The 17,534-nt window shown below is 34.5% G+C and overlaps 1 protein-coding gene across 5 annotated transcripts in view; it reads left to right on the forward strand.

The window, feature by feature from the left end:
• Nucleotides 1-17,534, forward strand: part of PALS1 (protein associated with LIN7 1, MAGUK p55 family member) — a 73,631-nt gene that overhangs the window by 41,760 nt on the left and 14,337 nt on the right. For all 5 annotated transcript variants that reach the window (XM_065940093.1, XM_065940089.1, XM_065940091.1 and 2 more), the window contains exons 4-9: nucleotides 4,512-4,720; nucleotides 6,805-6,882; nucleotides 7,878-8,024; nucleotides 9,187-9,348; nucleotides 11,421-11,498; nucleotides 17,212-17,395. In XM_065940093.1, the coding sequence (XP_065796165.1) occupies nucleotides 4,512-4,720; nucleotides 6,805-6,882; nucleotides 7,878-8,024; nucleotides 9,187-9,348; nucleotides 11,421-11,498; nucleotides 17,212-17,395 (858 nt within the window). The remainder of the gene's footprint in view (nucleotides 1-4,511; nucleotides 4,721-6,804; nucleotides 6,883-7,877; nucleotides 8,025-9,186; nucleotides 9,349-11,420; nucleotides 11,499-17,211; nucleotides 17,396-17,534) is intronic.

Consider the following 17,534-nt stretch of genomic DNA (forward strand, 5'->3'; position numbering starts at 1 on the left):
AGTTTGACCCTGTAATTTTTTTATCCTGGATTTAGACTGTTGTGGATGGTCTTTATGTCTTTGAATTCCTCAGTATGAGCACAATTTGGACAGATTGACCAGATTTTATCTTTCTCTGGAACCGTATTCCTTACCTGAGTTCCTATCAACATGAGAAGGCTACTCATTTCTTAGAACTTGAAAGCAATCATCCCTTTTGGACTAACCACAAAAATCGCCTATTTCCTGTCCATGCAAAATCTGAGCATCTCAACTATTATCTGATCTCCTGAAATAAGGTCAGTGATCTCTAGTTTTATCTCTCATTAAGCCATTCCTAGTTTAGATTATCCTACCTTACCTTTCCTGTTTCCTTGGGATATTTACATATATTTACATATATTTATTTACAATATTCTAAAAGTGAAAATTATATGCTGTGTTTACCACAGAAGTGAAAAAGGGCAATAAAAGAATTTGTCACAAAGGAGGAAGTAAAATAACTGTAATGCAGACACAAAAATTCAGTACAGCAATCAAGGTTGTTTAATACAGAAGAAAATGGGTTTGGGTACCTTAGTTATTCCCAAGTATATTATGTCTTAAAATACTACAGCTACAACTGCACAACTACTGTTAATAAAGCATGTAAATCATTGGTTCCTGAGAGTACATAATCAACTTAAATATATATAGGTATATGTGTGTGTGTGTATATATATATATATATATAATTAAAGATGACAGGGGATTCTGATTGTGTTTAAGGTAGAATTCAGGACATAAATATCTTTGTAAATTTCCTTACTGATTCTCATAAATATCTTTGATTAAAAAACCATTGTTCTGATATAGCAAGAAAATTATATTCAGTAGGTTCTACTTAAGCCTGCAGGGATATTTATAAAATCTGTGTAATTCTAGTCATTAAGGAAAAAAAGATCTAGTAGAAAAGTGATCAAAAGATAAGCAGAAAATTTAGGAAAAAAGAAATATAAATGACTCTTCACCTTGTGAAAATACATTGAAACTCACTACTGGATAAAGAAATACATGCTTTCCTAACCGGATCACCAAAAATGAAAAATTTGGTCTGTTTGTAGAAACAGGCACTCAGGTTCTTTGATGGTAAGAGTATGAGTTAGTACAAATCTATGGGGGCAGTTTGGCAACATGTATAAAAGTTTTAAGTGTTTTTATTATCTGATAAGTGAAAGTTACTCAGTCGTGTCCGACTCTTTGCAACCCATTGGACTATATAGTCCATGGAATTCTCCAGGCCAGAATACTGGAGTAGGTAGCCTTTCCCTTCTCCAGGGAATCTTCCCAACCCAGGAATCGAACCCAGGTCTCCGACGTTGCAGGTGGATTCTTTACTAGCTGAGCCGCAAGGGAAGCCCTGATAAGTAATTTTATGCTAAGAATTTATTCTGTAGACATTGGAAAATATCAGATTGCAAAACAGCATTTATAATGTGGTCTCTGTGGTTAAGACCAGCATTTTTTAAAAGTATGAAAGGCTATATAGTATAACAAAATAGTACCAGTAGTTATAGCTGAAAGATATGACTACTAATTAAAAAATTTTTTTAATGTCCATATTTTAGTGTCTTTGTGGGCGGCTTTGGTACCTAGAGATTATGCAGAAATACCTTTGCCTCTAAAAATTTAACTCTCCCTGGGCTTGAAGAGACACAGTAGGGAGATTGTTACATCTGGGCTGACTAAAGTTGCTTATTGATTTGTCAGCAGTGATATCTGAAGCTTCTGATTTTCTCATTGCCCTGACAACCAGGCTAAGCCCCTTTAAACAGTTAGTAAAATTTTAAACCAAAATCCCATAATCTACTCAGAAAGGTTATAGTCTTCAGGAGAGTATAGTCAGCTACTTTGTTGATTTTGTAATTCTTTTTCCTTTTAAGACATTTAAAATGTCTTCCTGTTTTACTCTAAAGATACTTTAAGGCTATTGAATTCTTCATACTCTGAGAATTCTTTATATACTTAGGTAATTTCTGTGGTAACTTCTTTGAATTTGATGAAATCTGATGTTTCATATTTTTTCCAGCACTGCTTTATTGATGTACAGTTGGCAAAAACATTTTGTGTATCTAAAGTGTACAATCTGATGTTGTAAAATATACCACAATTAAGTTGATTAACACATCCATCACCTCACATATTTACCTTTTGTGTGTGCGGTGAGAATGCCTAAGATCTACTCTCAGTACATTTCAAGTATACAATACAGTACTATTGACTGTAATCTCCGTACTACCCATTATATCCTCAGAACTTATCCACCTTAAAACTGACAGTTCATACTCTTTGATCAACATCTTTCAGTTTCCCCTATCTATATTTTGTCTACTCTTGTAGATAAATCATTAACTTGATAAATCATTAACTTATAGCTAATTATTTAGTTCTGGACCACAACTTCTTAGGTTCTTCAGATGACTGTTTTGACTTTTTGATTTTTTTCTTGTCTCTTTTTGAGGGGGGCTACATTTTAAGTTACTAGAGAACTTTTTTTTTTTGAGAACTAAAGCAGTTTTGATTTGGGGTGAGGGGTGGAAGATGGGGAACTTCAGAAGAGCTGATTAGAAGAGCAATTCTAATCTATAAAATATTTAACTACTATTTAGTAGCAGGATATAAGATAGTAACCTTTCTGCAAGCCCTGTATGAAGAAAACTAACAAAGACTTAAGAGGTTTTTTTTTTAAATTATTATTTTTTCATGGGACTATATAAGACACAGATGTACACGGACAGTACCTACTATTACGTTTTTTCCAGAATCATTTACAGTTTAATTTTAGACAGCATCTCAGTAGGTTTTTTCTTTTTGGATACATAGGAGATAGTGAAGAGGCATCTTAAAAAATATTTGTAACTCACTTGAAGTCAAAACATTTTTGAAAAAGTAATGAGCAAGTTTTTGTCAAGTCCATATGAGTGTAGACTATAATGTCACTTGAAGAAGATTTCAGTTCTGATAAACCAGTGGACTAGAAACAGACCATGATAGATATAAGAATTTGGTCGTATCATAAATCAGTGAAAAAGAAGAGATTATTCAATAAATGGTATTAGAATAATTGGTTAACTGCTTGGAAGAAATGTTCAAATTTCCCCTCAAATCTATACAAAATTAATTCTAGATGGATTGAAGTTACCTGTGGAATAGAAACCATAATAAGTTTTAAACGTAGGTAAACATTTAATGACCTAGGCAAGTGAAAGTGAAAGTTGTGTTCAGCTCTTTGTGACCCCATGGACTATACAGTCCGTGAAATTCTCCAGGCCGGAATACTGGAGTGAGTAGCCTTTCCCTTCTCCAGGGGATCCACCTATTCCTGTATGATTTCTCTCACTGTTTCTATGCTAATAAACTTAATGACCTAGGGGAAGAAGTTTATAAGCATAGAGACAGTGAGAGAAATCACACAGGAATAAGTGGATTATTCTTAACACATAATAGCCAAAAATATCTACAGTAAAGTTACCACAAATAAAATTAACAGAAAAATTAGAAAACTATTCCCCACAAGTGTGACAAAGTGTATACATGAGCACATATCTACCTGTTGGGGATCAGAAGAGAGGCAACATGTGGTTCTTATCCATTTTGGAATAACCTCCTTCAGGAAAAATGTATATGCTACATATGGACACTAATAGGAACATGCAAACATACACATGCCCAATTTTTCAGTATCATCTTAGGGGAGACATATGTTCGTAAGAGTTCCATGGACCACAGAAGAAGTGCTTGGTAAATACGAGTAAGCTTCAACATCCCTGTTAAAGAAATGGAAGGGTTTTAAAAATGATGATATTTGAATATTGGTAATGGGATGTGAATTAGTAAAACCTACCTAGAAAACTCTTTGGCTTTTAAAATGTCAGAATGGTATTTTAAAATGCCATTTCTTGGAATTATTTTAAGGAACATCAGAATCTCACACATATTTTTACACAGCAATGATCATTATGTACAGAAATGCTTATTATTACACTACCAAAAAAATGAGAAGCACCCTGAATGCTCAATTTAATGTAATGGTTATTATAAATTATAGTTTAGATATGTAATGGAACATCAAGGAGCCATTATATATGTTTTTGTAAAGACTGTTTGATTATGTGGGGAAACTAAATGTCCTATTAAATGCAAAAAGGAAATGCCATGAGATTTTTTTAAAGTTTTTTGTAAGTAATGGGACTATTGGTGGCTTTAAATTTTTTATTCATTTATGTATTCTACCCCCTTATTTATTTTTATAGTGATATATATTTTACATAATTAAAACACTTGATAAAATGTACTTGATTCTGTTGTATAATTTTTAAAAGAGTTTTACTTAAAAATCAGTAAAATGACAGTGATTTGACACTCAAAAAATAGGTAAGTTTTTTTTTTCCCCAAAACTTTTATTGTTACTGGTTCAAGAAATTTTATCTTAAAACACTTGGGGAATTAAGACAGAAAATTAATTTTTGGATACCTTTTCCTTCTCCTCCTAGAAGTGGAAGACTTGTTTTCTTCACTTAAACATATCCAGCATACTTTGGTAGATTCTCAGAGCCAGGAGGATATTTCACTGCTTTTACAACTTGTACAAAATAAAGATTTCCAAAATGCGTTTAAGATACACAATGCTGTCACAGTACACATGAACAAGGCCAGTCCTCCATTTCCTCTTATCTCCAATGCACAAGATCTTGCACAGGAGGTATGTATTCCGAAAATCTCATTGACATATACGAGGTAATTGTTAGTGGTAGTGAGGCGGTATTCTTGGAAAATACTGCTGTGACTCTAAGATTCATTAGAATTAATTACCACTGATCACATGTTGATAATTTATGTGTGAGGAAAAGTTCGCTTATGTGTATTTTATCCTGAAAGAAAAGTATACTTAGTACAGAAATAAGGCTCTGTTCCATGAAAAGAAGAGCGTTGGTTTTACTGGCTGTATATTTGTATAGTAAGAGGAATATTTGTCTAAATTGTTAAAGGGGAAATTTTTGTAATACTTTTAGTATGGTTTTATTTTAAGCAATATACATTATAAGCTGAGATAAATCAGGACTGATGAGACTAAATTATGTTAGATAATCTGGTATTATAAATACATAACTTCTAAGATTTGTTACTTGTATTGAATACATGTAGAACTCAATATATATTTAGAAACGTCCTTTCACAGGTGCCAAAACTAGAGAACAGGCTAGTTCTGATGCTGTCATTGCTGTGATCTACTTGTGGTCAAATTGATTAATCTCAAAATTATTATCTCTTAGTTTTGATAGGGGAATTACTTTAAAAATTATTTAAAATAACCATAAGAATTGTTAGAGAATTACTGGATTCCTATTTTAATCATGAGCTAACTTTATTAAAATTTTATATATTAATTTATATATATATTTATTTATTAATTTAATTAATCATCAATGGTGATGATTTTGGTTTGGTTAATCTGCATTGTTACAAAGTGCTCTTTTTGGTACTGGAGTAAGGAAATAGAAACAGGAGGAAAATCAGAGATAACTGATAATGAGAACGTATTTGAGGAAAAATAGCCCACAGAGCAAATTTTAAATATTTATGGTAGAAGAAAAGATTGAAAATAATTCAACTGAGTGTACAGTTCACGTGATTAGAAATTAGAAAGGGAAGTAAATGAAAGCAGAAAAAGGAATTAAATTACTTACATAAATTTAACACTTAAAAGTTTCCTTTTTTTTTTAGAGAACAAAAAAACAGAAACCATAGACAAGTCAGATGAAGAAAAAAACACTAATAATGTTAGCAAAGATAAAAGCATAAATTATAACAAATTATAAGTTTATATTGTTAAGTATGAAAGTGCTATCACCTGGGTGGTTTTTGTAAGAAAATAAAAACTGCCAAAGTGACTTACAGATAGTTGAAAAAAGTAGTAACAGTAGGTAAAATTGAAAGTTAGAAATTTACTCCTCAAAATGCCGGACCCAGATAATTTTACAAACTCCTTCAAAACATTAGGGAACATATAATCCTTATGTTACATAAACTGTTTTCACACATAAATATTGACTATTTCCCATCTCATTGTACTTGGATAATATAATTTATATACTAAAAACAAATAGTAAACCAGTATATGTGACTATACTCACCAAGTAGAGGTCAATTCATTTTATGAACATTAATATAGAAATCTTAAAATATGAGTAACTCACATCTAGAAATATATTAAAATAACAATTTACTGTGTGCTAGGTAATGTGCTAAGCAGTCTATATAGATTATCTCAATCTTCTAAGAACCATGAGTAAGGAAACAGGGTAAAAAATTCATAATCAAGTGGAGTTTATACTAAGAGTCGAAGAATTGCTTGACTTGAGGAAGATCTTTTATATAATTCATTATAGTAGAGTGGTTATTCTATCACTCTCATATAAATTTATCTTGTTAATCTAACTCTAAAATGTCCTCTCTGATTTAAAATGTAGTTACATAAATGTATGATTAAAAATATAAAATAGCATAACTGTTAGAATAGCTTTTCTCTTATATAGTCATTATTAGTCTATTTTATAATGTATTTGCAGAAAATTTTAAGGAAATGCCTCATTCATAGTCATAAATAAAAATGTTATTGTCAATCATGATAAGATTGAAAATTCTGAGAAAAAACATTTTAAAAATAATTCTCTTCAGCGCTTTTCTGTCTTACAAATAGTTTTTACAATTTTAAATCCTACCCTTTAAAAAAATCTGTACAAATGTCATATTTTCTGTAACCTAGGAATAATCTTTGTTTCTTAGGTGCAAACTGTTTTGAAGCCAGTTCACCAGAAGGAAGGACATGAATTAACTGCTCTGCTGAATGCTCCACATATTCAGGTAGAAAATGGACAGAGCATTATCTATGTGGTTTTTCCAGCATTCAGTATCACTTTGAATCAGTCTCTTGGACTAACAAAGAGCTCAAATATTATGTAGCCTATTTTGATTGTTGTTGTTGTTCACTCAGTTGTATCCAACTCTGCAGCCCCATGGACTGCAGCACTCCAGGCTTCCCTGTCTTTCACTGTCTCCCGGAGTTTTCTCAAACTCATGTCCATTGAGTTGGTGATGCCATCCAACCGTCTCAGCCTCTGTAATCCCTTTCTCCTCCTGCCTTCTGTCTTTCCCAGCAACAGGGTCTTTTCCAGTGAGTCACCTGTTTGTATCAGGTGGCCAGATATTGGAGCTTCAGCATCAGCCCTTCCAGTGAATATTAAGGACTGATTTCCTTTAGGGTTGACCGGTTTCATCTTATTGCTCTCCAGGGAACTCTAAAGAGTCTTCTCTAGCACCACAGGTCAAAGGCATCAGTTCTTCGGTGCTCAGCCTTTTTTACTGCCCAGCTCTCACATCCATACATGACTACTGGAAAAACCTTAACTTTGACTAAAAAACCATAGCTTTGATTGTTTACATCACAAAGTAATTATTGTTGGATTATATACTTTTCTACTTAAAATTAACCACAATTATTTTTGAAACAACTTATTTACAAATTTCTCCTTTTTGGTTATGTTTTTCTGTAAATTCTAATTATAATGTTGGACCCTTAAAGTGATTCTGTTTTTTGAAGTTTAATAAGCATTCTAGACTTTCATAACTCATCCCAGAGTATTCCCTAGTGTAACTAACACGTTAGTTAGCTAAAAAAGATAACAGAGCTGCATCTGTACTTCAGTTGGAAACTTTGGAAACAGATCTGAATATATAATTAATTATAGCACTTTTAAGTGTTTTATGAGCAGGATACTTTGTACATGAGTTAGGTTAAAATCTCTCTACAGAAATAAGTCATGTTGTTACTTTAAATGCTTTGGGTTTCTTTGAAACAGGCCCTTTTACTGGCCCATGATAAGGTCGCTGAGCAGGAAATGCAGCTAGAGCCTATTGCAGATGAGAGAGTTTATGAAAGCGTTGGCCAATATGGAGGAGAAACTGTAAAAATAGTTCGTATAGAAAAGGCTCGAGATATTCCATTGGTAAGTGTTCCACATCTCTGATACGAGATCCTTTCCACATGGAGATCTTCTGTATAATTGAAGACCGTTTACATTTATGGTAGTTTCTCTCTTTTGAGGCTAATTTTTTGGAATTCTTTTATGTTCTTGCTCATACTCCTTATTAGGCTGAGAAGAATTTGTTCATCTTTTCTCACCCATAATTTGATGAAAAAATAGGTTGTGAAGTAATTGAACAAAGAAGGGACACGTAATCTGCTTCATTATTCTTCCAGCTTTTTAAAACAACAAGTTAGAAATTGTGATCATTTCATTCAGTGTAATTACTAACATACTTCACATATATTTAGAAGTATGCATTGTTTAATGTTAATATTTTATAGTTCTTATATGTAAATGTTTTTTCTCTTAGTCTGCTATTATTACCTTAATTTTTTTCCTTTTTATTTTCAGAGAAATATCCTTGAATCCCAAGATCTTAAATTTTCTTGCATAATATGGTATATGAAGTAGGGACTGTATTTTATTAAAAGGCAGTTTATGTAACAAGGTTTTATTCCCCACCAAAAAAAAAGAAATTGGGAAAGTTATGACAAATTTTTAAAATAAAGATTCAGGAGAAAAGTGTTACAAACTGTCTACTGTTAAGCTTTTCTCAGATTTCCATTTTTTGACTATATATTTCAGTTGTGCTTCTGATTTATATCATAAATATTTAATAAATATTAATGTGAATTAGATACAGCTATAGTATTTAATATTTTGATTATTAACCAGATTAGTATTCATCTCTTCATGATATTTTGAATTTAAAAAGATTTTCAGTTACAAGTCATGTTCACTGATTGTACCTAAATATAGTGTAACCATTTGAATAGCATCTACCATATAAAAAACAAATTTGAGTATAGGCTTTCACTTTATTTTTGAGCAAGTGCATTTTTATGCTGTTGTATGCTTCAAAAGTCTGATTTTAGAATTTTAACAAATAGAATGCTTCCAAAGCAGAAAATGTGGAGGAAATGATAGCTTTCAGACTATTGCCATGGTTACTGTATGTAAATAAATTTTTTTCTCCAGATAAATGAAGGCTATATTGTTAACTAAAAAAGTAAGAATTTAAAAATGAGGAAGTAAAAATGCATTTTTTTAAAAAATTGACTTGAATTTTTTTGTTTTTTAGGGTGCTACAGTTCGTAATGAAATGGATTCTGTCATCATTAGTCGGATAGTTAAAGGGGGTGCTGCAGAAAAAAGTGGTCTGTTACATGAAGGAGATGAAGTTCTGGAAATTAATGGCATTGAAATTCGGGGGAAAGATGTCAATGAGGTTTTTGACTTGTTGGTAAGTTGACATGGGTAGAAGGATAATTGGTACAGTCTCAAAAATTGTTTCCTTCAGTAGACTTCAGAATTTTAAAAGCATTTTAAAACTTAACTGTTAAGATATCTATATAATTTCTAGCATACTTTTCACATATAATTATTTCCATAATATTTACTAGTAGCATTTTATTCTTGCGGGACACTACTCATTTTATTTATACTATTAGGTACATTTTATTTGCCTCTGAAATCACTAATAACAACTCATTAAATCATTCAAAATATATACATTAAGTGCCTCCTGTGTGCTAGCTGCTAGGGAAACAGTAACAAAATGAAGTTCATACCCTCATAATTTTTTTGCTCATTTTCTTTATTATCTACAATTGATTGTTGTTTTTTTTCAACAGTATTAGATAATAACAATGGTATAGCTCTATACTGTTCACTATAATAGTCATTAGCTACATGTGCTAATTAAATTAGTTTTTTAAATTAAGTAAAATTCAAAATTTAGTTCCTCATTCATGTGTGCATGCTAAGTTGCTTCAGTCCTGTCCCAACTCTTTGCAACCCTATGGGCCATAGCCTGCCAGGCTCCTCTGTCCATGGGATTCTCCAGGCAAAAATACTGGAGTGGGTTGCTGTGCCCTCCTCCAGGGATCAAACCCACATCTCTTACATCTACCTGCATTGGCAGGTGGGTTCTTTTTTTTTTTTTTTTGGCAGGTGGGTTCTTAAACACACTAACGCCACCTGCGAAGCTCTCAGTAGCTGCATTTCAGATGTTCAAGAGCAGTGTGTTACTAATGGCTATCATATTATGGTGTAGATTAAAGAACATGGCATTAATTTTGTCATCTCAGAAAGTTCTGTTAGACTGCTGGTATAATCAGGAAGCAATTTAGAGTCAACTTTTGAGGGCAGTTTATGATCACTTCATATATACTCATCAACCACATTTATAGACTTATTTACTTAATATCAGTTCTTATATTAGAATTCCTCCTACCTGTGGACATCTGTTGTCAGATTTAGAAAACATCCTCACATTCTTAGTTTTACCCACTCCCATTCATTGCTTGGTAGCACAAAGTGCCAGTGGTTATTGTTCTTAGATCTTGTTTTATTGGCTGCTATCTCCAGATTGAGTACTGTTTCAGTACCATTCCCTACTGTGTCAGGACCGTAAGTGTGACTACTGTCTAGGCTGGAGGTATCTGAACAAGGCAGGCAGTGGTGTACAGTTATCCCTTGATATCCAAGGGGGATTGGTTCCAGGACCTGCCAAGGGTACCAAAATCCATGGATGCTCATGTCCCTTACATAAAATGGCATAGTATTTGAATGTAACCTACTCACATCCTCTAGTATATTTTAAATAATCTCTGGATTACTTATAATACCTAATACAATATAAATGCTATGTAAATAGTTGTCTGCAGATGGCAAAAACAAGTTTGCTTTTTAGAATTTTCTGGAATTTTTTTTTTTTTTATCTGCAATTGGTTGAATTCACAGATATGAAACCCATGAATATCGAGGGCCAACTGTACTGGAAAATAATAGAGAACCTAGCAGTAAGACTATGTACAGTTAAAATACAGAATGAATGACAGAGACAAAGCATCTAGAAAGTAAGAATATTTGTATATTTGCATCACTTTTCTAATCCTAGTCACAATTACCATTTCAAATTCTACTGTACTAAAATCGATGTATATCAGAGTAGATAAGCCAGAAGTGCTGTAATATCTTCCAGCCCTTCGCTGTGGAATCATCCTAAACTTAAACTTAATGGAAAACAAAAACCCAAGACTTAAGGGCCAAGTGGCTTTTCCCAGTGGACCAGAGAACCAAAATTGTTGCATGCCATATGCCTAATATGGCTCTAATATAGCTCTAATATAATGGAGTCCACAAAAGGGGTAATTTGTGCTTCCTGATAAAATGGGATTCATCTTTACCAATTTCTTTTTTAAGTCTCCTTGAGGTTCCAGTATAGTCCAGCTTAGGAACTGTTGATCATGAGATCATGGAATGATTTTCATAAATACAGCTTTTTAAAATAATGTGCTTTTTCTGTTGCAGTCTGATATGCATGGTACTTTGACATTTGTTCTGATTCCCAGTCAACAGATCAAGCCTCCTCCTGCCAAAGAAACAGTAGTAAGTGATTTTTTTTTAATGCTCCTTATTTTATGATGGCTACTGTTTACATTTTTCTTAATTAATAAACTTTATTTTTTGAGAGTAGTTTTAGGTTCACAGCAAAATTGAGCAGAAAGTATAGAATTCCCACATAATTCCTGCCCCCACACACGTACAGCCTCCCTTGCTGTCAACATCCCACATCAGAATGGTGTATCTGTTACATTAGAGAGTTGATGGTTTCATTATTACCCAATGTTCATAGTTTTCTTTAGGATTCACTTTTGGTGTTGTACTACATTCTATGAGTTTTGACAAATGTATAATTACATATATCTGCCATCATAACCTACAGAATCATTTCGTTGGCCTAAAAATCCTCTATGTTCTGCTTATTCATCCCTTCCTCCCCGCTTGACTCATGACCACCACACTGTCTTGACTGTCCAGTTGTAACAGTTGCTTCTTGACCTGCATGTGGTCTCTCAGGAGGCAGGTAAAGTGATCTGGTACTCCCATCTCTAAGGATTTTCCAATTTTTTGTGATCCACACAATCAAAGGCTTTAGCATAGTCAGTGAAGCAGAGGTAGTTGTTCTTCTGGAATTCTCTTGCTTTTTCTATGATTCAGTGGATGTTTGCAATTTGATCTCTGGTTCCTCAGCCTTTTCTAAATCCAGCTTGAACATCTGAAAGTTCATGGTTCACATACTATTGAAGGCTAGCTTGGAGAATATTGAGCATTACTTTGCTAGTGTGTGAGATGAGTGCAATTTTGCGGTAGTTTGAACATTCTTTGGAATTGCCTTTCTTTGTGGGATCTTAGCTTGCTGACCAGGGATTGAACCTGCACCTACTGTATTGGAAGGCAAAGTCTTAACCACCAGACCACCAGGAAAATCCCCTGTTCTCCCTATAGGAGACTTAATAACTCTCTAAAGACTGGGAGCATGACTGAAGTCTTGATTTTGGGGGTCTGGGCTGGGAGAATAGAGATGTAGTTTTAGGGGAATTTAAAGACTTAATAGAATACTAAAATCATAGTTCAGGGAAACAAAGCATAGAATTAGCCATTAGCCCAGTGGTATTAATAATTGAAATATTAAGGGTCCCAAATAGTTTTTTCTTTACAATGAATATCTGCTTGATCCCATTTGTGTACTAGGCACTGTGCAAATAAATGTTCACTCACTTTATAGTAATGAATGTGTTATAGTTTGGGGTAAATGTTGAGATGGAAATTAGTAAATATAAATACCGAGAATAAAAAAAGAGGTGTGGGATTGATTATATAAGGTTGGCAAGAAAGGCCTCCAGGAGAAGGTGACATGAAGCTGAGACCTGGTAGGATGAGGTGAAGCCAAGCCTGTTAACTGCCAGAAGAACTTTCAGGTGTAACTTCCAAAGAACTTTGTGTTTGGAAAACCCATGGGAGTGGAACCAAGTGAGGGAGTAGAAAGGTGGGGAGAGCATTCTAAGAGATGCGGCTTGAGAGGTAGGTAGGGCCAGGTCAAGTAGGTCTTGGCCATGGCAGGAAGTTTGGATTTCAAATACAGTAACATCTGATTTGCGTTTAAAAACAAAACTCCTCTGGTTGCTGGGTAGAAATTGGATTAGTAGAGCCAATAATGGAAGCAAGGAGATTTAGGAAAGTGTTGCTGAAGCCAGTATAAAGTATGATGATGGCTTAAATTTCTATGATAGCAGTGACAGTGGAGAAAATTATGCAGGCTATGTTCTGGAAGTAGCAATGACAGGACCTTTTAATGAGTGTGGAGAGTAATGGATAGGGAAGAAGCAAATATGCTTCAACAACTGGATGAATAGTGGTGCTGCTTACTGAAGTGCAATGTGGAGGAAAAACTGGTTTGGGAAGAAAAATCAAGAGGGAGATACCTGAGAGGCATTCGGGTGTAGATAGCAAATCGATAGAATTAAATACGTTGTTGAGTTGCTAAGTCATGTCCGATTCTTTTGCAACCCCATAGACTGTAGCCTGCCAGGCTCTTCTGTCCATGGGATTTCTCAGGCAAGAATACTAGAGTGGGTTGCCACTTCCTTCTCCAGGGGATCATCCTGACCCAGGGATTGAACCTGTGTCCCCTGCGTTAGCAGACAGATTCTTTGCTACTGAGCCATCATTCTGGAATTCTACAGAGAGATCCAGGCTGTAGTTATATTTATTGTGGGGAGATCAGGTCAAGGGAGCAGTCTGTTTATATATACTTCATGTGTTTGCAAAATATTCTAAAGATTTTAAAAAATGATAGGTTAAGGATTGTTCACAGCCTGTGAAGATAATTGGGTTGAAAGAAAAGATTGAGAACCACTACCATCCAATATACTTTGCTCTTAGAAGTATAGAATGTATTATATAATTTTCACCTTAATTTTTTTCTCATTTGGAAGAAGATCTTAAGTTTTATAATGCAGTAAAATGTTTATAAATATATATTTTATCAGAAGATGAAAAAATATTAATTTCAGTGGACAGTATGGACAGTGAACAGATGGACATCTCTTTTCAGGAACAAACAGTTGCTTTATTAAGTTTGCTGTTGCCCTCAGGTTCACTTTTTTGTCTGCCTACTACTAAACAAAAATTGGATAACCACTGATAACCCAAATTTCTCCTGTTAAATATGGAAAAGAACAAGTAAAGATACTACTTTTGGGGCTTCCCTGGTGGTCTGTCCAGTGGTTAGGAATCCACCTTGCAATGCAGGGATCACCAGTTTGATCTCTGGTCAGGGAAGATCCCACAGCTGCCGGGCAGCTGAGTCCACAAGCCCTAGAGCTCGTCCTCCAGAATAAGAGAAGCCACCACAATGACACGCCCCCGAGCTGCAGTAACCCCCATTTGCTGCAACTAGAGAAAGGCCCAGTGCAGCCATAAATAATAAATAAAATTATTTTAAAAACTATTCCTTCTTGAATGGGCATCAGAGAGGAGAAATCTTAGAATGAAGAGGAGGAATTTAAAAACTGTTGCTTGACATTGCAAAGGCTTTTCTTGATGCTGCCTTAGTATTATTTTTGACTTTGTTGGGTCTTTGTTGCTGCATTGGCTTTTCTCTAGTTGCGGTGTACAGGCTTCTCATTGTGGTAGCTTCTCTTGTGGAGCACGGGCTTTAGGACAGGTAGGCTTCAGTAGTTGGGGGCTCTCGGGCTCTAGAGCACAGGCTCAGTAGTTTGTGATGCTTGGGCTTAGTTGCTCCAAGGTATGTGGGGTCTTCCCAGACCAGGGATCAAACCTGCATTGGCAGGTGGATTCTTAACCATTGAGCCACCAGCGAGGCAAAGAGAAAAATGTTGGACTGGAAGATAATTGTGTCTAAACAACCCTGTAATTTAAAATTTAAACAAATGATTTTGTTTGAATTAGAAACCAAACATTGTTTTGGTCAGATATACTGTACCGATGCTACTGCATGGTGAAACCCTGGAGCTTTCCTGTAGGGGTCAGAGTCTCTCCTTCATTTAAAAAGGGCTCTGTTTTCCTTTGTATGGGAAAGGAAAAAAAGTAGCCACTACCCTGAACTGAAGAGGTAAGACTGCTGGCCGTAACTTCTAGAACTGAAAAGAACTGCAGTGGAATGCCTGTAGGCATACTTAAGGGATATTGGAGGTTCCATTCCAGATCACTGAAATAAAATGAGTCATAAAAAATTTTTGGTTTCCCATCGCATGAAAAAGTTATAATTACATTGTTCTGTAGTTTGCGAAGAGTACAATTGCATTGTGTCTAAACAAACAACAAATATACACTTATTTAAAAATACTTTATTGCTTAAAAATACTAACCTTCATCTGACAACGCAAGGTTGCCACAGACCTTCAATTTACATATATATACACACACACACACACACACACACACATATATATATCTGCAAAATGCAATAAAGTGAAACACAATAAAACAGTACATGCCTATATATAGATAGAAGTCACAAAAAAGTCACGTAGTATGTGTTAAGGCAATACCCAGACTTGAACTCAGTCAGTTGGTTAATTTCTCTGGTGTGAAATAAACTTTGCTCTCAGTTTTAGAGTACATTTTAAACAGCACTAAATAAACTTGTCACAAAAACAAAGTATGTCCTCTCTTCTACTCTTCCAGTCAACACAACGAAGGGCCTCATTCCAAACCAACTAAATCTGAATGGTCAAGCAGTGATACCTAAGCACGAATACAGAGAAAAACATCTCTGGGTGATTTTGTCTGCCTCTGGCAAAGGTCATAGACTTAGATATAGCATCTTCACTGGTCTATTTAGTTTCCCTCAGGATAATAATTCCCTAAGATTTTAGGGTACATCTTAAATGGCATGTATGTAGCAATTATCCAAGGAACTTAATTAAAATACAGAATCTGAAAGTTTGAGATGTGGTATAAGAAGTCAGTATTTTAATAAACATCCCAGTAAGTGTTCTGAGCAAAACACTTTGAAAACAGCATGCTGGGTATTGATTTCAGAAAGTGATTTGATAAAATCATCCATCAGGTTGACAAAAAGTCTGATTTCATAGATCTCTAAAAAGCCTGATAATAAAATGAACTCCCCACCATAATAAATGATGCCTATAGTTTCATATGTAGATTTCCAGGATTGTTTAGCTAAAAAGCAACAATTTAAACAGATGTGGAAGCATTATTGATTAATAGGAATAGTACAAGCAGAGATTTTTTTTTATCATCCTATACATTATATGCTTCTCATGCCAAATTATAAAATTCTATGTATAATCTTTTTACCCAGTCTCTCAGCTGTGTTTTGACTTACTACTACCGTGTATAACTCTAAAATTCAGTTTTATCAGATTTCATGTAGTCTGCAGATTGTGGAAATGCCACATGCCACTTGACCAGGTTGGATAAAAATTGCAGATAGAGGAATTAAGGAGAATATTGATTCCTTTATACCTTTTAAGAAGTAAGGATACTTTGTTATAACTTACAGAAGTATATTGGAGAAAATACTGTAGGAAATAATTGGACTTTCAATAAGGTTCATGTGAATTCTTACCTATTTTTAGTGCTGAGGAACATAGCAGGTTTTAGACATGCAAAGCACAGTTAGCAAAAATTTTAGCTTGTAGCACTAACAATATTTCAATGCCTACATACAGAACATGGTAGGAATTGGTTATAAACTTGATTTAGATAATTTTAGCAGTTTGGGGTTGATTATATATGAACCTAGACATAGTCCTTTAGAATAGACTCAGAGCGATCAAGGCACAGTGGCGCTGACAGTGTGGTCAAGAAGAGATGATGGCACCAGGGAACCTGACACTCACCGCTTAGATGACCGATGTGGAGAGGTTTACAGTTTACCTTTCCTGGTAATAGTGGTTTAGAAATTACATACCTTACTGCAGAGTCATTGTTTTCACAAGTCAGGAATGGAGAGGGAGGGACTCTGTTATATTCCTTCTGCTTCTGTCAAACTTGTAAGGCCTATTGGCATTGCAGCTTGTTAGCAGTAACAGTGCAGTGTTTTGCATACTCCTGTACATGTTTGCAATCAACAGGACTGTCTTAATTGAAGAAAACAGATGAGTCTGAAAAAAATTCTGCCCTCAAATAAAATTACTAACCTAACCTTGATTTTTTTTCAACTTGTAATATCTTTGTGCTGACGAAAAATTTATAACACTCACATTTATGCTAAACATTGTGTTGCCATTTCATTACTGTCGTTACTTTTACCCTTTTTATTGTTTAGATCCACGTAAAGGCTCATTTTGACTACGACCCCTCAGATGACCCTTATGTTCCATGTCGAGAGTTAGGTCTGTCTTTTCAAAAAGGGGATATACTTCATGTAATCAGCCAAGAAGATCCAAATTGGTGGCAGGCCTACAGGGAAGGAGATGAAGATAATCAGCCTCTAGCTGGGCTTGTTCCAGGTAAAAGACAGTATGGTAGAAAGTACAAAGTTTAAAAACACATTTAAAATACAAATCTTCAAAGGGAAAAACTCACTTTTTTATGCCTTTTAAAAAATGAGGTAGTTACTTTTTTATTCTGTTGGAGTTTTATGTTTTA

Source organism: Muntiacus reevesi, chromosome 7, assembly GCF_963930625.1.
Source record: "Muntiacus reevesi chromosome 7, mMunRee1.1, whole genome shotgun sequence".
NCBI classification, from domain to species: Eukaryota; Metazoa; Chordata; class Mammalia; order Artiodactyla; family Cervidae; genus Muntiacus; species Muntiacus reevesi.